At 37.0% G+C, this 24,744-nt stretch overlaps 1 protein-coding gene across 3 annotated transcripts in view; it reads left to right on the plus strand.

Moving 5' to 3' along the window:
- Positions 1–24,744, plus strand: part of CSMD3 (CUB and Sushi multiple domains 3) — a gene marked incomplete at both ends in the record, with an annotated part of 527,537 nt that overhangs the window by 180,563 nt on the left and 322,230 nt on the right. For all 3 annotated transcript variants that reach the window (XM_079533061.1, XM_079533062.1, XM_079533063.1), the window contains one exon: positions 1,626–1,738. In XM_079533061.1, the coding sequence (XP_079389187.1) occupies positions 1,626–1,738 (113 nt within the window). The remainder of the gene's footprint in view (positions 1–1,625; positions 1,739–24,744) is intronic.

The following is a 24,744-nucleotide window of genomic DNA, read 5'->3' on the forward strand; positions in this document are numbered from 1 at the left end:
TGTAGTCCTCAAGCCACTCTCCATGATATTTGAAAAGTCATGGCAATCAGGCAAACTTCTTTGTGACTGGAAAAAAGGTAACATCATAACTGTTTTTAAGAAGTGTGACTTCAGGAATTACCTGCCAGTCAGTCTCATCTCAGTATGTAAAGGGGAGCTACAGTAAAGGAGACATTTAGTCTCTGATAGAACAAGAGGAAATGGCTTCAAGCTCAGGAGAGGGTAGATTTAGGTTAGATACAAGAAAAAAATATTTTACAGTGATGTTGGTGAGGCATTGCAACAGGTTACCTAGTGCTGTGACTAAAGCCCTGTACCTGGAGACTTTCAAGGCGAGACTGGAGAAGGCCCTGGGCAACCTGATTTAGCTGTGCTGTCCTTGTTCATTGCTGGGGAGCTGGGCTAGATGGCCTTCAGATGTCCCTTCCAACTCTAAGGATTCTATGATTCTACAGTTCCACAAGACTCTGTGCAGATATGCACCAAGAGATATTGACTGAGGTTGTAAAAGCTAACTGAATATGAAGATACTTTCTTATAGTTCTCATTTAGCTGCTGTTTTGCTAGATGATTGAAGAAGCTTTCTCACACTGTGTATGAGTTTCTGTCAGTAAAATGGAGATAACAATACCGATAATGATATTATTGTACTTTGCAAAGCCAATTCAAATGCTAGATGAAAATTTCTCTGTAAAAGTAAGGTATTATAAAATAGAATCCATTCATGCTCTCACTGGTGGATTGCCTGAATAAGCTTATATCCTATTATGTAGTAGGGCTTTTTTTTTTTTTTTTTTTTTTTCTTTTTTCAGAATAGGAGAGCAATCCATAATATCTGAACATAAAATGGCTAGTGTTTCATTGTTAACTACAGGAAGAGCTTTGTTGAGAAATAAATGGAGGGACTTAAATATGTATGTTGACATACTGAAGATGTGACTTACCTTTATTTGTTCAGTGGGAAAAATATCTTGCATTATTGACTTAATAGAAAGATTTCTTATGAAAAGCTTATTCACTTTTAGATATTCAAGTTATCTAGTGAGAAAATCATTACCTCTAACTCAGACCTTCCAAATGAACAAATCAAGATGAAAAACTACCGTGATTAGAGTAATGCCCTAACACTAAAAAAACAAACCTAACAAACAAAAAATCCAGCAAGCTAAAATAACACAGTTTAGCTGGGTTTGAGAAAATTTTCTTTGTAGAAACTCATGTGGCTTGGATTTGGGACTAAAGCAGTGTTGTTGACAGTCTAAAGTTCTGGCTGTCAGCAATGCCTGCACATTGTGAAGGCATTCTCTTTTTCTCTCTCTGCCCACACAGTAAGTAGGTTGTGCCAGGGACAAGGTGCTTGGAGGGGAGAAATCCTGAAGAGAGAGCCCAAAGTGATCATAATACATACATACAACACTGTAGTCATCAATAAAAATTGAGCTTTGGGTGCTGGCTGGTGTTGCTTGTGGGATGTTGTGAGTGATTTATGCAACTTTATTCTACCTCCTTCCCCCATTTCCCTGACGATCCATACAGAACATTATCAGAACTTCATAAAAATCTACTATCTTCAACCCTGATCACTTTTCATCTTTTAATAATACTTTTTGTCTGTTTTAATTCAGGCTCTCTGGAATGAATATACCTCCTCCAGTTATCAGCAACAAAAATTGGCTTAGACTGCGTTTTGTAACTGACAGCAATCATCGATACCGTGGATTTAGTGCTCATTATCAAGGTACATCTATAAAAATAGATTTTGTTATTGTTGTTTTTTTGTTAAAAAAAAAAATTGAAGTTGTTGTGTAAATGAAAAATCTATTTTACACTGAAAAAATTCCCTATATATTTTGTATTTGCATTAATACAATAAACGATAAAGTCAGTTGTATGACTTATCATATCAAATTGCAAACTATTAGAGTATGGCTAGTGTAATACATAGAATACATTCCGAGTTACAACAGGTATCTACTTCCTTCTCCCCTGTGTAGTACGTAGTTTTAAAAATGATCCTTATTTCCGAATGAGATTGCAAAACAGACGCAGAAATAATGTTTTCTTCTTTAAAATACGTTTACCTCTTTGATTTTGCTAGCCATGTTTGTAAAACAGTGAGTTAATTTCTGTTTACTAATGTGGCATTTCATCATTATTATCTCTTACTACATACTTCTGAATACAATGTGCTATTAAAGATTTAATTAACCTGTAAGATTGTTATCCACTGTTTTTATGAACAACCATTACTTTGAATAGGAGTGAAAGCATCTGAAGCACTAACTAGGGAATATCACAGTTTGGAGGAAGATCATAATAATGATGAAGCTCTGGTAAAAACTGAGCTCCATTAGTATATGGTAATACAGTCTGCTTTTTTGCAAGCATTACTGTAAGCAGTATTTTCCAATATCTGCAGTGCATCAATGGATCTTCAGGGAACAGTAGCTCTTTTTGTGCTCTTTAGCTTTTCCGTTTTTTTTGTTTGTTTGTTTGTTTGTTTGTTTGTTTTTTTAATGTGGAAAAAAAAAATCATCATCATAACATTCCTAATGAGATTTAGTTTAGGAATTTCTTTTACGTTTCTCTGTAAGAAATTCATCATGGGAAGACATTGGCTACATAAATGTTTGCAGAATCTGGTAAGATTCATCACCAAATATGATAAAAAATACTAAATTAGGACTATTTTTTTAATGTAATTTGATCTATATGATTGCCTCAGATAATATATTCTAAATATGCACGGAGAATAATTTGATTATTTTAGCAATTATTATGGCTATTATTTTAGTATATATGCACACACTTGTATACATAAACTTACAGTTTCTGAGATTCTAGATGTCTTGAAATGTGTACTGTAGTGAATTCAGGTGAAAGAATCTTCCTTAATGTAGCTCCACATCTTCCACAGCTTTCTTAAAATGGCACTGACTTTTTTTTAATGTCATTATTAATACCTCATATGATAAACCACATGCTTTACTGCAAAATTCCTAGTTCATTGGATTGAAAAAAGACATAAAATAGAAACTTTGTGTTAGATCCTATCTAATAACTGGTAAATAGTCTGATAACTATTTTGGAAATTTACATAAAGCAATTCACATTAATCGGATGTTCATTTTTTAACTACTGAGAATAAAATACATTTCACATGACACACATCTTGTATCATACTTGCATTCCTGATGCAACTGTGAGGTGTTAGGTGGTAGAAGAAATCAGACTACTGTTTAGCTTCAGAATGTTTTCTGCAAGTCACATAAAAGACATTAACAGGCAGTTGTGATTTCTCATCATCACCTAAATAATACACCTAAGTTAGTGGTGATTACATTACTGAATTCGTATTATTTCGTTTCTGTCATTTAATTTTTGACATTATATTGAAGAATATGTATTAACATCTGCTCTATGCTTAGCTGTGAAAGGCTGTAGTATGAAGGAAAAAGTGAAGAAAATATATTTTACTGCTGTATGGAAGAAAAGAAAAGATACACAGGTAGTTAATTCAGCATGTAAAAGCATTAGATGCTCATACTGCAAGCAGATATAATCATTATAAATTAAACCTGATTGTAGAAGATGAGACAATGCAATGTGAGGTAATAAGGATAGTTGTTTCAGAACTTACAGCAGACTAAAGAAGAAAGTGTGAGGAAAGGAAATAACCATACAAAACCTTTCATAAGTTTAGAAAATTATACATATAGATAAAATATTCCACTTTAAAAGTGCAAACTCTTCATTTTTTAGTTAGAGACTATTTTAAGTCTTTTGCTGAAGCCAATTATCAAATTCACATGAATTATCAAAGAAGATGACTAATAAAATAATTATTCCAAATAACAGTGCAGTATAGATAGATGAGACAGTTTTTCTAGTCAGGAATTTACTTCTATATCATTTTCAAGGAGAATTCTGTTAACTTTCTCAACCAACTACATTGTCTTTTTTATTAATTTCCAATGCTACCACATCTCTACAGAAAAAACATTCCAAATACTGGAGTACAAAACACTGCATAATTTTATTTCCTCAATGTTTGTCACTTCAGTATTCCTTTCACCTAATTACTTCTCTGGCTTGATGTTTTTTGCAGAACTACATATTTTATGCTAATGTATTTGTGTGGTGGGTTGACCTTAACTGATAGCAAATCATCCACACTCACTCATTCTCTCATTTTTGAGCAGGGAAGAAGAAAAAAGACAGAAAACTTGTAGGTTGAAATACAAACAGGGGTGATCACTCAACTGCTGTCACAAACATAACAGACTTAAGAAATGTAACTTAAGACATTTAGTTATTGATTTGGGTGCTAGGAAAAAGCACATGGATATTTGAAGAGATAAAGAAAAAATCCATGTGCTTTTGCAGGCTTAACTTTGCTTTCTGACTCCTCCCACTTCCCATGTCTACTTTGCATACACCTAGTCTCTTCTATAATGAGAGGGGCATTACAGGAATTTTGAATCAGGTTGCAGCAGTTTATTTCTACTGCTCCTCAATTCTCACTCTCTTCTGGTACTCATTCCTTCTTACTCAATTCCTCTATATTAACGTATAACTGCAGTCTCTTTAGGAAAATCCATGCTCCACCATATGTTACGCACAGAGTAATTTTTCTTTTGGGATTATTAGCAACTCTACTGTAAAGTACTTCCTGTGTCTGCTCTTGCTCCTTTCCATTTTGTTCACTGCCCTTTCTTAGGCATGTGTTCTCATGCAGGTGCCATAAATGCCTCTGGTGGGCATACGGCTGCATCTTGTGGTGGCTCTGGCTGTGACCTACATATGTGTGGCAGCCCTTGTTCTCCTATCAAAAAGGTTGCATGTGCAAGCTATCTGTTACTGAAATATCATTTGTACCCAATATCATCTGCAAAAACTTGTTACTAATTTTATTCATATCTAACAAAATAAACCAGGTTAAGCAGAATATGAAATACCCAAATGTTTTTTTTTTTCATTCTATTCTCTTAGATGTATGAGAATTGCTTTTTAAGTTTCTTTTTCACAAGGCAGCCTCACACGTCATAGCTTCAGCATAATATATGAAGTTACTGTGGCCTAGCCATTGAAAAAGAATAAAAATGATGCTATATATGGCTTCAAGTCAAGGTGCACGTGGAAGAAAAAAAAAAGTCATAAGCAACCTTTTAATTTCATTAATTATCACATTTTATATAATTTTTTGTATAAGGCTTCAGCCTTGGAAACACCTGTGAAAATGTTTGAATTAGTTTATACAGAACAAGTGAAATTAACTGAGGTCTATAAGCATAAGGGAAACTGTCAGCTTCATGTAAGTCCACTGTCATGCAGGTCATGTGCTGATTCCTTTATAAAGGTATTTTCATTCATGAAATATATTTAATTAGCAGTTTCTAGAGGATGCTAATGATCACAGTGATGTATGTACGTTAATTAGAAGAAATTCAGAATGTATCCCCTCCCTTCACATCTCCCAGGTACTAGTGACACAGCCAAGATACTCTTCATGCTTGATAATCACCTGCGTTTTAGTATTTCTGTACATTCATTGAAGGGCTTTGGTCTTGGTGTCTTCTATCTTTGTTGCTCTCCTGTTAAAACTCCTTTTGATTTTGAAGTTGTTTAACGAAGTTCAACCAAAGCTTTTTGGATAGGCCTGAAGCTGCTGCTGCGGCACTGGTAATCTTCTATTTTTAAAATTAGTTGTCATTTTTACTCCATCTATTTACTATTCCCTTGAAATTTCCTTGTGTTTGCTACTTTCTGTTGGCTACTCTTTGCACCCTATTACTTATGCATGAATGCATAATATTATCTAAGTTGACAGAAGGGATTGAGTTAGCTTTACAGCTTCCAGTCTTATAGATGAGTGTACACAAGCTTCAGTTATTTGCGACAAACATACCTTGACTCTGAAAGAGCTTCTGGAAAAGAAGCTTCGATTTTCTGAGAAAGATTAAGACTGTAGTTTCACTATCTCTTGAGATCCAGAATTCCTTCATTCCTCCTCCACCACTAAACCTATGGAAGGTTTCAGTGTGGACTTGTACTTGCTGTTCATCTAACTGGTGAAATTAATTTCCTCCCTTATTTCTTTCTTGCATACTCTATGTAGTAAATCAGCAGTGTGGTTTAGGGCACACACCAAATAGCACTTAAATGAAGAAAAAACAGTATCAAATATTTGAGTTTGACTGAATGTACAATCAGGTCTGCTTTACTTATAAGAAATCACAGATGAAGGGGTAAATAAATTCCTTCTCAGAAAAGGATAAAATTAAATCTCAATCTACTTGCAAAAAGCATCCTAATGGTTTTGCTACCTAATACCAGACAACCAGAATTGTGGAGCTGAAGTAAGATGAATGCCAATACTTGTAGTGTGTGATACAAAGAAAACTGTGAACTCTTTTTGTTTTTTATTTTTAATGTTTTTTTCTTTTTTCTACTTTTTTTTTTTTTTTTTAATATATATATACTAATAGAAATCTATCTCTATTCCAAAATGATCTATTAAGGTAGACACTTCATTTGTTTTGCTTTGAGGGACAATTTGAAGCAACTGACAGTCAGGTAAAGAATTTCTTACTGCGAAGTAAGTAGTACTAAATTGCCTCAGAACACTGTGGCTAGAGTTGCCAGACAGGAAAAACATCTTTATTTCTTTTTTCAGAACATCCAACAATTTAAATGCAACTTGTCATTAGTTACTCCTCTCAGAATCTGTTGCAACTAACAGTTTGTAGGACTTGTGCTGGAGGTCACGGCAGTCATGATGAAAGTTTAAGTGAGGATTACTAGATGTCTAATGCCCATTAAATTTGGGAGATATGGAGCACAGTTCAGCTTTTCACAAATATATATGTGCTGACATGCAGGATGATGTAGGTTATCCAAGGTATTTTTAGGATACTGGCAGAACTGTGCAGGCTCTTCTTCCAGTTGGAAACAAAATAGGAGGTTACAAAGCAGTGTGTTATGAAATATCCAAATTGTGTATGGACATCTGAATCTTCTCCACACCAAGATGGTATTGCCAGTGCAGTTCACAGAGTGATTCAGATGACCATACTGGAAAGGCTGGGTAGAGATGATCTAAAGCAATCATGTCTGACCTATGAGCAACACACAGCCTGGTGCATTCTGTACTGCAGCTGGCCCCCTGCTACCACCATCATGTATCACCACCAAGCAGTCTGGTCTGGCCCTAGGCATGCATAGATTGCTCAGCAAGAAGCAAACCATTGCTGTGCTGTTAACACTGACTCGGCTGAAACCAGGACAAAGGAGAGTGCAAAGAATTGCTAAATCAAGATATGGAGAATAATTTTACACTTTCTAATGCATTGCTATGAACAATAGTGAAAAATAGTGACAGCCTTGCTTTCCATTTTAATAAAGGAATTTGAGAATGAGTTTCGAAATTGATGAAAATATCATTGATTTTTTCTTTTTGGATATTTGTGACCGTATTTTCAGTTAACATAAATACATTACCTATGAATTTTCAGGTAGAATACAGTTGCAATCAGATAGTCAACTCAAAAATTTGATCATGTCTCTTTACTGGGCTTTTATATGCCTTATATTACCAGAGAAAAATATCCCTTATTTCACTATCATGTCTTGTTCTGCTATTGCTTTTTGGCAGTATGTACATTTGTGAATAATTACTTCCAAAGATGAATAAAGAAGAATAAAATTAGATCAAAAATCTCTTATAAGCACCTTGGGAACTCACTAAGAATTGTAAGCACTCTGATTAAACCAGACTGAAGCATTTGTTTAACCAAAACAAGGTCAAACATCCCACTAGTTTTTTGTTTTTGTTGTCTGTTTTAATAAAACATACGTTTTCTTACTCATATAACTGAGTATATTGTATATTTTATATGCTGCTCAAGATACTATCCACTCAATGTAGCCCAGGCAAGCCAAAAGGTTGGATACTAGTGCTCTAGAGTAATTGTATTGTGTTAGCAAATTAGAGGGAATTTACAGGAGGCAGTGCCCTTCCATGGGAGAAGGAAGAGAGAAAAGAACATATAAAATGGCGACTAACAGCAATTAGGCAGCAGTTGTCTTCTGTTCAGGAGGTATACTTTAAAATGGATTAAAACACTGTTCTTCTGACTACACTTATTAGATTACCATTGATTATAATGGGAGTTTATATACCAAGGGCAACTATGACGAGCAAATATAGGTACCTGAGAATCTGAGATTCTTAGATCTAATCTCACATGAAGTGTGTAGTCACTGAGAGTAACTCACTGAAATGGTTTTTCAGTACTAATGCACTCACGGGATTTTGAGATTCCCTGAGTGAAATTAAAGTGCTGCGTCACTTGTGTCACAGTTATAGAAGCCTACTACTTTAACTGCTTAGCCTGCTTATGCTTAGGGTGGTGTAAAGTATTTGCTGGCTGCCTTAGTAATTTATTTGGCAGATGACAGTTCTAATGTTATTTTGTTTGTGTGTTTCTTTTCCTTATTTTTTTTTTTTAATGACAAATACTTAGTTCTCTATATTGTAAACTCTAAAATCCTATTGTCAAAATACAGCCCAGATAACTACCTGATTTAGCAGTGAATGGAGGAAAAACAAATCCTTTTCTAATGAAAGAAAATTCCAAGACTTTTTCGTTAGATTTTTTTTTAATCTCCAGGCTTAACAAAAACATAAATCACATATGTGTTTATAAAAGAAAATGGTTTTTAGTGAAGTTCCATGCTTAGGTGTCTGTTAGCTCTGCATCATCTTGTACTGAGCTATACTTTCTGAACAGATTATTTTTCACCTTTCCACTCTAGAGTTGTCTTTTATTTGCAGCTAAACACCCACACAATGACAGTGTGTAGACTGACAGTGTTTTTTCTCTACACAAGACAGAGAAGACAAATTGCTCCATTTCATTGTCCTCCCATTTTAAAATACATATTTTTAGAATTCCCCTACTCATAGTCTTTAGTAACACCTGTGTTGAAGGTTAACTAAGTTAGTCCTATTTCTTTTAACAGAACCAGAAATATTTATTTCTAAAATTTCATTTGTTTTTTTCTACTTCAAATAAGAACAACATTCTTTAAAATATGCGAACAGAACTAAAATTAAAATTGAAAACATTGATAGCGTTAATGTTTAAATTAATGGATCACAATTTCCTTCTGGAATAGAATTGAAATGTAGTAAAGAGTCCTTTCCAGGCAGGATTTTACTTATTTATCTATGTATATAAGTATGTATGTATGTATGTACATATCTATCTATCTATCTATCTATCTGTCTATCTATCTATCTGTCTATCTATCTATTTGTGGTTTAATGAGTGTGTCTTCTTAATTTCAATTATTCTAAAAAGAAAAATACCCATAAATGTTGTAGTTGCACTGAAACCTTTTAATATGCTTCTGTTTAAAATTCTTACAGACATGCTCACTGTTTGTGAAAGGGAAACTGACAATTTTTTAATGTGCTACTGACTACAAATAATTTCAACTCCTCTGTAGAAGAAGAAAAATTTGTACTCAATTATTTGTAATTTCAATTGGCTAAAATGCACCATTTTTATAAGGTCAAAACATTAATGCATTAACATGTGCATCTATTTGCCTCATGACCACCAACCAGCATAACACACTGCACTGACGGTCTGTTCATGTCAAGATAAAACAACTGGGGGGAAATTCTGAAAAAAAAGCACTAGCATAGTACTTTATTTATTTATTGGAATATTTATCAGAATGTTTAGTGGAATGCATATTTATCAGAATATCTTACGGTATTGACATAATCTATTGAAACATTTTGCTTCCCCTTTGAAAATGTTGACTCAAAGATTTCCACAATACACTTGAGCTTCCTCGTTAAGTGACTCACTTTTCTTCGACATTTTTTTTTTCAATGTAATCAAAAGTGATAAGCCACTTCAATTAGATTTTGAATAGTTTTCACCATTGTATAGTTCAACGGGCACAAAAAGAAACAAATCTGATGCTGTCTAACTTTGCAAAACAGATTTTAAATGTTAAAATGAATTGACGAATTATGTCAGTGACATCATGTGTAGTAGATAGAAGTGCTTCTGCTGAATGATTTACAGTCACTTCCATTTTTTCGTTTTGTTTCTTATTTTCTCTCTTTAAAAAAAAATTCTATGAGATCAATTTTAATTTTGGAGAACTGTCATTTTGTACTGTTAGGGGGTACCCAACCATAGCATGAGATATGCAGGTCACTCTGGAAGTAATGTCTCCTGTTTATTTCAATGGAAAACATAACAGATACAAAAAGATAATAGCTCTATTTGATAGGGAAAATTCTCAGCTACCTCACCAGCAGAGGTGAGCCACTGTTTCACAGCTACTATAGCATCATCATTGACAGGGAAATGTTGCCCACACAGTCCATCTTTCACCTTAGCAGATAGAAAACAGTACACACCAACTCTGGACTGTAAGGTGGTTGCTGTGGGACAGTCCAGCCAAGATTGGTAATGTGTTTCCTCACTGTCAGACTGGTATGGGTCCTGGCATTTTCATGTTGCAAAAGGAAGAATGCCGCCTTCTCTGGCCTGACTCTGGAAGTTGAAGCCTTTAGCTTAGTCTGTGTCATGATATAGTTGTCAGAGTTGACAGTTTGTCTGTGTTTCTGAAAACACAGAAGAAGCACTCCTTTCCTATTCCAAAGGACAGTGCACATCACTTTACCCTCTGAAGACTGTGTCTTGAGCTCTTTCTTAGACAAGAAAATTCACATGTTGCAATTCACATGTGGGCGATTCACATGTTCCCACTCCATGCACTGCCATTTTGAATCCAATTTATAGTGGTGACATAACATCTGTTGGTGGTAACTATGTGATCCAGGAAATTGCCATGTTCATCCTTGTATTTCTTTAGTAGATCTTGACAAAGTTGTATATAACATTCTTTCTGTTTCTCAGTGAGCATTCATGGGACCTACCCGACACAAACTGTGATATTCAAACATTGCCACCATAGTTTTCAATACATTGAAGCTCATATTGAGCACCATATACAGTTCCCTGGTTGCAACTGACCAATTTACACAGATGAACTGATCAAGATGCTCTTCATGATGTAACAGTTGTGCATGGACATCCAGAACACAACTTGTCTTTTGCATTGCTGCTGCCACTGCTGAAAAGCATCATCCACCATCTCACTGTGCTCACATCCACTGTTTTGTATCTATAAATGTTCAGCAACTATCAATGAATGTTAATGGATGATTTTTTTCCACAGACAGGAATTCAGTTCCACATCTTTGCTTCATGCATACTTCCATGTCAGATGCCATTTTGTCAGACTGCCCCCCTGCTGCTATCACACAGCAACAAAATGAAACAGAGTATTGTCAGGAAGGTTCAACTTCTATTGCTCTATTGCTAGCAGACATTACTTTCAGAGCATCCTTCATACTTCCGATAAGAAAAGAATAGCCAGATAGAGAGAACTATGTAATTAAGTAAATGAATCTGGGATTTTTTTGCATTTTCCTCATACTTCATTTTCACATGTACTTTCTAATCAGACTGCATGCCTAATTATGAAGAACTACTCTTAGCCTCTATTTCTTTTCTTTGGACTGAAGACAGAGTTGTTTGTCAGTTGCAGACTGACTGTTAGTCAGTTGCTTGAGAGTACTTGTACTTTTGATAGAGATCATATCCACAAAGATAGCAAAACAGTAATTTTTTAGTTTTATTGATTTTATGAACATAATAGAATCATGATGAGGCATGAAGTATGTGAAATATAGTTTGTTTTGCTCTTTTGAGCTATTCTGCTTTTATTATTCCTGAAGACTCTACATTCATAATCTGCATAAAGACTGAGTAATATACCAAATATCCTTCTGCCTAAAGATGAGAAAGCTTTTTTTTTCCCCAAGGAAAAAAATAAATGCAGAATACGTTCTGCAATATAAAAACTGAATTCACCCATGCAGTGTGGTATGTCAGAAGTTACTTCTTACCGTTAATTAAAATAATACAGTTTTCAGTTATCCCCACCATAAATAACAGTGGTGATATTTGGCTATAGTCTTTTAAGTTTATCTAATTTCAGAAGTAAAAACCTCTTGTGTAAAGATGTATCCTCCAAACTCCTTAGTAAATAAGCCTTTACTTCCTCAAACCTAGTTAATGAAAAATAGAACTTCTACTCCAAATAAGATATATAAGAATTTTTCTGAAATACCTTTTCGTCTTCCAGCTGTGCTTCCTTCACCTTGATTCCAGTCACTGACTCTTTTTATATACCAAAATATGGACAATTTATTTTATTTGCAGCGTTACCAGAAAGCACCTGGAAATTAATTAAGCAAACATGCTATTAAAGAAAGCGCACATAGGACAGGTGTCCCTTCTTCATTTTATCACTTCTGAAGTCTTGTATTTCTGTAAAAGCTGTATATTCTTTTGCATTGCTACCTCTCTTAAATGTGACTCATTAAGTCCCTTTTTATCATTTTTAGCTTTAAGGCTCTTCTCAACAGTTTGGCCAGAATGTTGTCAAAGTTACTTTTGCCACACTTTATGAGGAGTAACTTCACAGCCTTGAGTAAGAGCCACTGTGCAGATTTATTTTAATAGAACATGAGAGACTTGTGTCACAGCTTGCTAAATCATCACTATATAAATAATTTTTGAGTGACTGAGGTCTCGCAGTTAGTCACATATTCTGCCTGTTGCATTTTGAGGGAGTTCAAAGACCATAGCTTGTGCTGATTCTTTGTAACTTTATTTGCATAGCACTGATAAATAAACTTAGTTTGCAAATAAAATGATAAGTCTATTGCTCATTACTATCATAAGTAACATCAACAAGCTATTATGCTCTAAGTTCATCTACGTGCACTACATAATTCTTAGGTCCATATTTAGGTTGCATAAAATAATCCAGCTAAATATTAAGAATGGAGTAGAGAAAATACACCACTATAAATCAGCCTTCAGCTTTACTCCTGTTCATACTCTGGTCTCAGTATTTCAGAAAAAAAAAATCATATTTGACTAAATTTCACAGAGAGATATCTACCACATCAATTTGTTTTTGATTGAAAAGTGACTGACTACTGTGTATCCTACAGCATGGAAAAGAAATACAGCTACGGGAAAATGGGAGATAGGCAGATTAGAAAGTGATGAATTATAAGAATAATGTATTTTCTCCTGTGAGAACTATGTAGTATCAATTGAAATTAGTAATAGAGACTATTAAAACAATCAAAATAAGGCAGTTAAAACTCCTTTGAACTGAATGACACAGATTCTAAAATTTAACAGGTGTTTGAAAGAAAGTTAGACAAGTTCAGAGAATCACAGAATATCAGGGATTGGAAGGGACCTTGAAAGATCACCTAGTCCAATCCCCCTGCAGGAGTAGGAACACTTAGATTAGGTCACACAGGAACATGTTCAGGTGGGTTTTGAGTGTCTCTAGAGAAGGAGTCCCCACAACATCTCTGGGCAGCCTGTTCCAGTGATCTGTTACCCGTACTGTGAAATTTTTTTCATGTTTATGTGGAACTTCTTATGTTTCAGCTTGCACCCATTGCTCCTTGTGCTATCCTTAGAATAGATTAGAGAAGATCCTGGTTCCATTATCCTGAATTGACTCTTTACATATTTATTAACATTAATGAGGTCAGTCCTCAGTCTCCTTTTCTCCAACCTAAGGAGACCCTGCTCCCTCGTAAGGGAGATGCTCTGCTCCTTTTATCTTTGTGGTTCTGCACTGGACTCTCTCAATCAGTTCCCTCTCCTTCTTGAACTGAAGGGCCTGGAACTGGACACAATATTTCAGATGCAGTCTCACCAGGGCAGAGTAAGGAGGAAGAGAACCTCTCTCAACCTACTAACCCCTTCTAATACACCCCAGGATGCCATTGGTCTTCTTGGCCACAAGGACACAGAGCAGGCTCATGGTAATCCTGCTGTCCACAAGGACCCCCAGGTCCCTTTCCCCTACACTGCTCTCAAACAGGTCTGTTCCCAAACAATACTGGTATACAGGGTTTTTCGTGCCTAGATACAGGACTCTACGCTTACCCTTGTTATATTTCATTGAATTTTTTCCCCACCCAACTCTCCAGTCTGTCTAGGTCTCACTGGATGACAGCACAGCCTTCTGGTGTGCCAGCCACTCCTCCCAGTTTTGTGTCAAAAGAAAACTTGCTGACAGTATGCTCACTGAAGTCACTGATGAATATATTGAATAGTACTGTTCCCAGTCCTGACCCTTGAGAACTTCACTAGATACAGGCCTCCAACTAGACACTGCCCTATTGACCACAACTCTCTGGCTTCTTTCATTGAGCCAGTTCACAGCCCACCTCACTATACAATCATCCAGATCACATTTCCTCAGTTTAGCTGTGAGTGTCAAATGTTTTACTAAAATAAACATAGACCACATCCACTTTTACCATCCATCTGGTTATGTCTTCCTAAAAGGCTATCTTGTTGATCAAGCATGACTTCCCATTGGTGAAGCCATGTTGACTGCCTCTAATGACCCTGTTATCCTCGATACACCTAGAGACAGTGTTGAGGATAAATTCATCTTTCTAGACATCACCTTTCCAGGGATGGAGGTGAGGCTGACAGGTCTATAGTTACCTGCATCCTCCTTCTTGCCCTTTTTGAAGACTGGAGTGACATTTGCTTTCCTCTAGTCCTTAGGAACCTCTACTGTTCCCCACAACTACTAAAGATAATGGAGAGTGATCTAGCAATGACTTTTACCAGCTCCCTCAGCACCTGCAGGTGCATCCCGTCAGAACTCATGGATTTATGGATGTCTGGATTGCTTAATTGATCCCTAACCCAGACCTCATCAACTGAGGCACTCCTTGATTCTAATTTGCTCTGAGGCCTCAGGGGTATAGGGCTTCTAAGGACAGCCTCCAGCAGTATAGACAGAGATAGAAAAGGAATTTAGTAACTCTGCCTAAACAGAGCACCCACCTTATTCATCTGTGGGGCTACATTGCCTGTAGTGGTAGTGCTATCTGCAATGTATTTGAAGAAGCCCTTTCTGTTATTTTTGACCCCTCTTGCAAGGTTTAATTCTAAGGAGCCTTAGATTTCCTAGTTACCTCCCTACATCCTTTGACAAGAGTCTTATTTCTCCCAGGTGGCCAGTTTCTCCTCCCATTATCTGTAGACTCTCCTCTTCCACTTGAGTTTGCCCAGCAATTCCCTGTTTAACCATGTCTCCTGGTTCTCTTTCTTGACTTTCTACTTTCATGCCAACAGGCATGCTCTGATCTTGAGCTTGGAAGAAGTGGTCCTTGAACGCCAACCAACTATTTTGGGCCCCTTTACCTTCAAGTGCCCTGTCCCATGGGATTTCCCCTAGCAATTCTTGAAAAGGCCCAAGTTGGCCCTACAGAAGTCCAAGGTTGTGATTCTGCTTGGTCTTTTGTTCCTGCCATGTAAAATCCTGAACTCTGCCTTCTCAAAGTCGGTGCCATCAAGACTATCTTCAACCTTTACCATTTCAACCAGACCATCCTTGTTAGTGAGAGAGAGGTACAGCAGCACTCCTCTCCTAGTTGGCTCATTCACCATTTGCTTCAGGAAGTTATCATCAGTGCACTGGAGGAACCTCCTAGACTGTGGCTGGCTGAGTAGGCCTTCCAGCAAATATCAGGGTAGTTAAAATACCCTGTGATAAACAGGGTCTGTAATTGCTATCAGCTGCCTGTAGAAGACCTCATCAGTTCCCTCATCCTGATCTGGTGGCCTGTAATATACACCCACAACAGTATCATCCATGCCAGCCAGCCTCTTAATTCTCACCCAAAAACTCTCAACTCACTCTTCATCCACCCCTGGATAAGATGAATGAATTCTCAATGAATTGTAGTTGCTCTCTCACATAAAGAGCAACTTCACTACCTTGCTTTGATGATCTTTCTTTCCTGAGAAGGACGTAGCCATCCATGACCACATTCCAGTAGCATAATCTTTTCCACCATATCTCTGTAGTTGCCACCAGATCATAATCTCCTGCCCAAACATGGACTTGTAAATCCTGCTACTTACTACTTACTCCCTATGCTGTGTGCATAGGTGTACAGGCATTTCAGGGAGCAAGCTGAACACACAAATTTCACCCTAGGGGAGTGGGAGGCCTCCTGGTTTTCATCAGTACTATAGCACTGTCCCATCAGTGTGAGTCCAACCATAACCCTATCCCCATTCAAATCTAGTTTAAAGCTCTCCGAATGAGCCCTGCTAACTCCTATCCCAGAACTCTTTTCCGCTGAGAGATAAACATTTGCCATGTATTATTGCCAGATCTGGTGTATTACAAAACCAGACATTGTCAAGGAATCCAAAGCCCTGCCTGAAGTACCAGTCTCATAGCCAGGCATTTATGGACTGGATCCTTCTATTTTGTCTCATGTAATTACCCAAAAATGGAGGGAGGGAAGAAAAAATAACTATGCCCCACACTCCTTCACCAACCATTCCAAGGTCTTGAATCTTTCTTCATTCCCCTCAGACTACAGGATGCAGCTTCCTCCTCAGCTATCTGGAAGATCAGTAGTGGGTATTAGTCTGTTGGGTACACCAGGGAGGGGAGTGTCCCAGTGATTTCCCTAATCTGGGTTCCTGGTAAACTGCAGACTTCCCAATGATGAAGGTCAACTCTGCACATTGGGCGTTCTGTTCCCTTCAGAAGCAAGTCGCCAACAATTACTCCTGGAAGAGGTTTTCATATTGGACTTCTGGAGCAGGTTGCCTCCCCTCTTCTTTGATGGACTGCTCCTTTTGCAGGACCCATACTTGTTCTGCAAGGGTAAATGGAGAGGTGAGGGAGGTTGGGAGCAGATTCACCTGTATCCTTCAGTAGGGACCTGTTTCTGAGGTCCCCCTCTACTGCCTGGTGACAAAAGGGGAGGGGATCCTCCAATTCACCTGGGGTCTCAATTTGTTTAATCTCTTTCATGAAGTGAGTCCACCAGTCAGTCACTCTTCCAATACTCCTCAATCTCTCATCTTTATCCTTTAAATCATTCATTTATTCACATCTGACAGAGGTGTTTTCTTCATTCCCCTCCATTTCAAGTGCCAGGCTCTGGCACACAGCAGCCAGCAGAGTGGACACCCACAAGTTTGTGTGGGGCCTCTGTTTAGGTACCCACACTTTTTCTAACTGCCTTCATCTGCATTGCAAACATGGCTAGATCTCTACAAGCAACTGACTCCTTGCAACTCGAGGGTCAGGTAGGGTCAGTTCGGGTGAGTGCCCTTGATCTTTAACCTCTTAGAGCAGTCAAACTCACCTTGTGCATTAGTAGAGGCTCAATGCCCTGCCATACAAGTCATAACCAGCAATGCCGCACAGGAAAGCATCGGCTGCTCACTCCACTACTGCCCTTCCTGAGGCTAAATAAGGCCTGGTAGCCTGACCGAGGGTGGGCAGTGCCAGCTCTACCCACAGTAGATTGGAAGTCCTCCCACAGGCTACTCACTCCTCCACGCAGGCAAAGCACTTTTGCTGACTGCAAAAAGCCCCCAAAAGAGCTTTTCGTTGGCCTTTTTTGCTTTTGATCCCTTCCCCAGTGCAGTCTTGCCTGCTTTGAAGCTGGTCTCCTCAGGCGGATTTCTCTTCCTCATGGTAGAGAAATTCACTGAGAATTGTTGCACACATATTGAGAAATACTTGATGAAGTCAAGGTATTTATGTGCATGCTTTCTTTCTATATTTTTCTTGGATACACGTTTTTGATCAAGATTTGGGATAGGATATTCTCAATCATAAAATGAAAGCTTCTCTAGCTTTCTTACAGTAAATTACAAGTGGAAGCCTTTATATTTTAACCACTTGATTATAGAATTAGGGCAAGTAAGTAGTTTTTTGACTTTGTTTTATCCAGAGAATGTTTAACTTCTCAACAGCTAGTGGAATGGCTTTGGGGAAATAAAAAAGAGATTTTTCTGATAACTTAAAAATACATCTGGAATTTCAGAAATATGTAACCTGATTTCTCCAAAATGAAAGAAACTTTAAACTGTGCTTTCTGTATCCTGAGTAAAAAAGCAAACTAAAAATCTTGTTCAACTTTTAAAGGCAGTTGTCTTCAATGCGGTCCAGTTCTTTAGTCTTGGGCACTGGGTTTATCAGATAATTTATGCAGTAAACTGTTCTTCATATTGTCTTTTTAATAATAGGATTATAGCTGAAATAGAAATAAGCCATAAAGTAGTCAAAATGGAGACAAATGCAAACAGCGGAGAGAAATCTATAATGATAAGAATAGAATTAAAGATCTGTTAATTGTGTACTTTATTTGAAATTGAATTATATTAATTTAAAACAGTACTGATTTTTCGTATGTAGCCTGTGGAAAAGGAGAGACCTCATGATTTTTATGTGATATTTTCTGTATGCATTCTTAACTTTTACCATGAAAATAGTTATTGTGTCTGGCAGAACAGTCATTGTGTTTGGCACACCCTAATGAAGCGAGTTGTCCAGAAAACTAGCAAAGTAAAGCATTTAGGTCTTTTAAACCACTATCCAGGGCAGCTGAATATTGGATAACATAATAATATTATTCACACTTCTCAGAAAGCTGAAAACTGTTAAGGTGATCCTTTTTGATCTTAGTCACTTTTCTAGCATGTTCCTTTTCAGAAATTTAAATTACTGTATTTTTAACAGACCACTCTATAGTGGAAGCACACATCTGAAAGTATTTTTAACGTGTAAGCAATTAGTTTGATAACACTGAATTGCAGTCTAGTGGATCTTTGAGGATATCTCACTGTGAAGCTTTTACTGAGGCAAAACTCGTGTTTTGTGCAGGATGCTCATTTCATTGTCCAGAAGTTCTCTTATTGCCCACATGGTGCTGACAGCATGTAATGTTCTGCGGGAATATCTTTCTCTATGTAAAGTTTAAGTGGGTTTTGGATCAATTTCTTTACTGAAGGAACCTTCTTTCTTGAGACTTTTTCCCATCTCACTTAAAAAGTATCAGTAAAAAATTTTTGTCAGTATACCTTTTAAATAAAACAACAAAAAAAGATGGTATAGTTTTGTTTATAAGTAGTTAATTTTTGTCATACTTCGTAAGCAAGTTTTTGTCTTTTTTTTTTTTAAATCAACAGAGCGAACTACTTACCTAATGCTAAATGTAATGCTTTTCTTTGTACATAAGCATTGTTCATCATTGTACTGATTTTTCACGGTGATTAAGAGCTACTTACTGCCGAGGTGCAACTTTTGGCTCCCCGAGGGCTGGATACTACAGGGATTTGCATATGAACTGCAGGGCAGGGCTCATACCATCACCACAGCCAAGAGCCGGGCAGCTGGAGGCAGTCCCAGCCCTGGAGAAAAGGCTGAAGTTGGAATGTGATGGGTCTGGCTGAGACCTATGGCCTCTCGGGGAAATGCGGTGGGGAGCTGGAGATGGGCTTTGCTGTGGTGTCTTTGGGGCAGGGCCTGATGGCCTCGGGCTGAAATGAGATCTTGGGCTGAGGGCAGAGCTATGGGGAGACTCAGGGAAAGCTGGGCAGGGCTGTTTATGCCCACTGAGGCCCTTAGAGTCCTGACAATCACTGAATGTATACTTCGGTTGTATAAGATAAATAGAAAAGTAATTTATTACCGATATGCAAAACTGAAGAAGTAAAGTTATTTGGATTCTTACACACTTATTCAGTATAATATTACTCACAGAATGTTGTTATGGCCAAACAGAGCAAAATTTATATGGCATTAAAAAATTATTGCGACTGTAAATAAATAAATATATTTAGACTGTCACTAATGCAAACTGACAACATCTGTTTTCTGCAGGCTTATATTTCCCATTTGCCTCATAGATGAGCAAGCTTTGTAAGATCTGAATTCTAATTTCTAAGTTCTGACTTTTTAAAAAATAATTAACTTTTTCTTTGTTGTGAAGATTAGTAAAGTGGCTACACTTTTAGCATCTTAAACTAAGTTAGAGATCTTATTAATAAGCTTGTATCTCATGGGTCTGTGAGAAATAACTCAAATGATTTTTTGGAGACTAGTTCTCTTGTGAAAATGTTTTAATTTGTGATTGTAATGGTGAGTGCAAAGAGAAATGCATAACCAAAAACACATCACAGCTTTGTAAATCCCCTATCCACGACGCCAAGATCCCTCCTGTTTACTCGTTACTCCTGCTTCACAATCTATTGTATGATACTACTGTATCTGCATCCTAACCCCATCAACCTTTAATCTCTCTCATAGTTTGTTACCTCTTATTTATTGGGTTTGCCTCATCTGTTTCCCTAATCTTTTGTGAGAATTGAGCCTCTCACTCTGCTTATCTGTATGCCTGAGCCTATACTTGCTGGTTTGTGAGGCTAGGGAGAAAAACAACAGTTTTAACTCTCACAGGTCCGCATTGCCTAGTGCTAGATTTTGAAAACAGAATTTTGGTACTTAAACTGCTTAGGGCAAAATTAAGTTACTTACCTAGAAGCTCAAGAGCAATGATAAAGATCTTTTAAATATGAAGAGCAACTGAAAATTATTATTGTTCTTATCATTCATTATTTTTCCAGGCATCTGAACTTTATTGAAGAATTAAATTGAACATAAATTTAGAGTTGTCAAAGTTGTATTTATACGCATTTATATGTACTTCCAGTTGTCTCGTATCTAGAACTGTGTATTTATACACAGTTTATTAAATTATGTGATTTATACATGTTAGTTTACTCATAGCATTAAACAGATATAAGGCAAATATTATTAATATCACTTTGGTAGTAAAAGGAAAATGCAAGTTTATTTTGTTGGTAAGAAATGAGATCTCCCCAAAACAATGACATGTTGAAATTGATACATGAAAGCAGATTTAAAAATTTGAAACATTAAAATAGGTAAAAATACAGAAACTGGGTCTCTCTGGATGGCAACCCATTCCTCTGGTGTGTTGACTGCACCCCAGAGCTTAGTATCATCACCAAACATGCTGAGGGTGCACTCAACCCCACTCTCAATGTCACTGATGAAGATATTAAGGAATGTGGTCCCAGCACTGATCCCTGGGATTTCACTTAGCACTGATCTCCATGTAGACATTGAGCCATTGACCACCACTCTCTGAACTCTTGCAGACAGTAATTTGTATTTTTGTGCACATCTGCTGTGCACAGAAAGAAATCAGTGTATGACTATTATCTATGTAACAGGTGATCATATTAAATTTATTCTATTCTATACAGTATTTCACTTTTTATAACACTTTCACATTTCCAAATACACATTTATGTTGTATTTCTTTAATAGGCCTTTCATGAATTATTTTCTTGCTGAAGTTACACCAATTGAAAGGACATTATCCATATGTGTACCTATTAACTCAATTTAACACTATTTTTGCAGTAAGCACATCTTGCTAGAATAAAATCTATTATTTGGATAGACATATGTAAGTGTAAGGAAGTGGTAGCTCTCTCTGTGACCTGAGTTCATTAGAAAGGAGATGATGATGATAATAAGTATTCCTGTAGCACCGAAAATTAGAAAGCTAGTTTCTGTCTGGACAGAAACTTACACTTTCAAATGATTTCAATATATCTTATTTAAAAAAAACTGGTTTAAAACAAAAATATTCAGGTGATACTAAATTCACTGAGGAAAAGTCTCATGGGGATGTATATTCTTTATGTTCTGAAAGACAATAAACATAGTATCACCTCCTCCTGAAACTTTCTGATCAATGCTTAATTGTTACTTTCATATAGTGCATTTCTCATTGTATCAGTAGATTTACTTTTAAAACCAGTAAAAAACATGGAAAGAAAGAGAAGAAAGATGTAACAGTTGAAAGAAGAAGTTGAAAGAAGAGAGAAAATGGAAAAAAAAATATCATGAGAAAATGCAGAAATGCAAAGAGGCTTTTGGTAGCAAAAGTATATAGAAATTCTGAATCAGTTAATGCAAATTGTAGAGAACACGAAAACAAAATGAGGCAAAGAGTATACACACTAACCTTCTGTCTAGACAGCTTTTGTAGTCTTTACTCTTTGGAAGTATCCAGTGATCACTGCCCTTTTGAAGTAAAGCCCAGAAAGCTGTTTTAGCCATGTTTTTTTCAGTCATGGATATCTTGAAATACACTGTTTTATTTCATTCCTTGATGGTCGGGTACCAAAAATTGATTTAGTCAGAAGAGTGCTTTGAATCAGCCATTAATATGGACTTCATATTCTCAAATTCATATTTGAGTTCCATATTCCTTTATTTTCTATTCCTGATATATAAATTAACAGAAGCAAAACTGCAGTTCAAACAAAGGACCAGGTAAAAGTGTATATTAATATTTAAAGTAACAATTTAATTATTTTGATTAATAATTAAAAAGTGGTTTATGAATATAATAAGGCTGTAATGACATCTAAGAATAATCTGCTAAAACAGTGAAATAAGCATTTATATCTACACTAACTTGAAAATTATTTTAACAGATTGAGAATACGATCTTCTAATTAGATTTGTAGCTTTATTTGAAAGTCTTGCAGCAAATAATGACAGAGAACATCAAAGAGAACTGTTAATTAAGATATTTTACTAGCAAAAATAATCCTCTTTACGTGATGCACTAGCCACTGCAAAGATAAAATATGCAAGGGTTTTAAGTAAGGGTATTTAATAGGTCTTGACTGAATCTCCTTGAACATCTGAAAAAAAGAATGGAGATGGAATACAGTGATTACTCTTCTTTGAAATTCCAGGGATATTTCTGGCTACCTCTTATTTTCTTTAATAAAATATGCAGTTTTATTTTTAAAGACTACCAACACCTCAGTTATCCACTGTGAAAAGAATGAGTAGCTTTCTGTTATTAAGAAACACAGTCTAACCTTATTATCTCTTTAGTATACAGAATCCCATTTAGAGCAAAATTTTTTAATGACCTTTAGCTTTGTTTGGAAAATCTTTGTTTCAATCATATGTGTCACAAAGACTACTAAAGTCTTGCATCTTAAATTTGCCATGAATGAACAAGGTAGTTTTACTGATTAATTCCTAAGAATCAGATTGAACTTAGAATCTGAGAGCAAACAAATATTCACTAATTGTAATCAATTATAATAGCTGCTAAACATTATGCTTAGATACCAATATTTGTCTTATTCAAGCATATATTATAATTTTTTGTGAATCACTTTATGAATAATCTGCCAATTTTTCATATGTTCTTCCACTACTGAAGGTAATAAATTGAAAATTTAGAGGGGAGTTATTAGTGGGCCATACTCTACCTGGAATCCAGCAAAAAGTGGACTACTGCAAGGGTCTATCCTGGTACAAGTTCTATTCATTATGCTCCTTAATGATCTAGAATATCATCAGATTTGAAATGACACCTCAATGCCTGTCAGCAGTCAATACAGTAGTGGAAAGGATTGCCATCAGAAGGACGTAGACAGGGTAGAGGAATAGGCCAATGGGATCTTTATTAAACTCACTGAAGACAAGATCAAAGCCTTACATAAAAGAAGACTGAAACCCTGGCATAGGAATGGCAAGTACAGAATCACAGAATCGCAGAGTTGTAGGGGTTGGAAGGGACCTCCAGAGATCATTGAGTCCAACCCCCCTGCCAAAGCAGGTTCCCTACAGCAGGTCGCACAGGTAGGCATCCAGGCAGGTCTTGAACATCTCCAGAGAAGGAGACTCCACCACCTCCCTGGGCAGCCTGTTCCAGTGCTCCGTCACCTCACTGTAAAGAAGTTCTTGCGCACATTTGTGCGGAACTTCCTATGCTGCAGTTTCCAGCCGTTTCCCCTTGTCCTGTCTCCACTCACCACTGAAAAGAGTCCATCCTCGCCATTCTGCCCCCCACACCTTAGATATTTATAGACCTGGATCAGGTCCCCTCTCAGTCTTCTTTTCTCAAGGCTGAACAGACCCAGTTCACTCAGCCTTTCTTCATAGGAGAGATGCTCCAGGCCCTTCACCATCTTTGCAGCCCTCCGCTGGACTCTTTCCAAGAGATCCCTGTCTTTTTTTACTGGGGAGCCCAGAACTGCACGCAGTACTCCAGTAGCAAGCAACTCTGCTGAAAAGAGTGAATCGTGGCAGACAAGAAGAAGAACTTGAGGCAGCAGTATATCAGGATACACTGCAGTAAAGAGGGATAACAGCATCCTGAACTATATTAACAAGAATGTATCCAGCAGATGAAGGGAAAGGTTTATTGTCCTTTTACTCAACACTCCTGTGACCATGTCTGGAATACTACATCCATGTTTGGACCCTAGTATAGGAAGGAAGTGTTATTTGCTACAGATAGTCCAGTGGATAGCCACAGAAGTGGTTAGAGGATGGAACATGTGTCATTTGAGAAGTGGCTGCTTGAGCTGGAGTTGTTCATCTTTGAGAGCAGGGGAAAACTGTGTAAAAACAGCTTCCAAGTGCCTGCAAGTGGGTTACTGGACAGATGGAGCCAAGCTCATAATAGTGGAACATGTTTTGAGACTGAGATAAAACTGACAAAGTTTGAGGTGATCTTCAGACCAAATATCAAGAGATTTTTTTTTTTTTTCATGACTCTTGCATTTGAACCAGTTGACTCAGAGACTCTACAGTCTCTATTCATAAAGGTATTCTCAAGATCTGACGGGGGTAAAGCCCTGAGTGACGTGGCTTGGCCTCAGAACAGACACTGATCTATGCAAGAGCATGGACAAGAGACAT

Source organism: Tetrao urogallus, assembly GCF_951394365.1.
Source record: "Tetrao urogallus genome assembly, chromosome: 3".
Taxonomy (NCBI): domain Eukaryota; kingdom Metazoa; phylum Chordata; class Aves; order Galliformes; family Phasianidae; genus Tetrao; species Tetrao urogallus.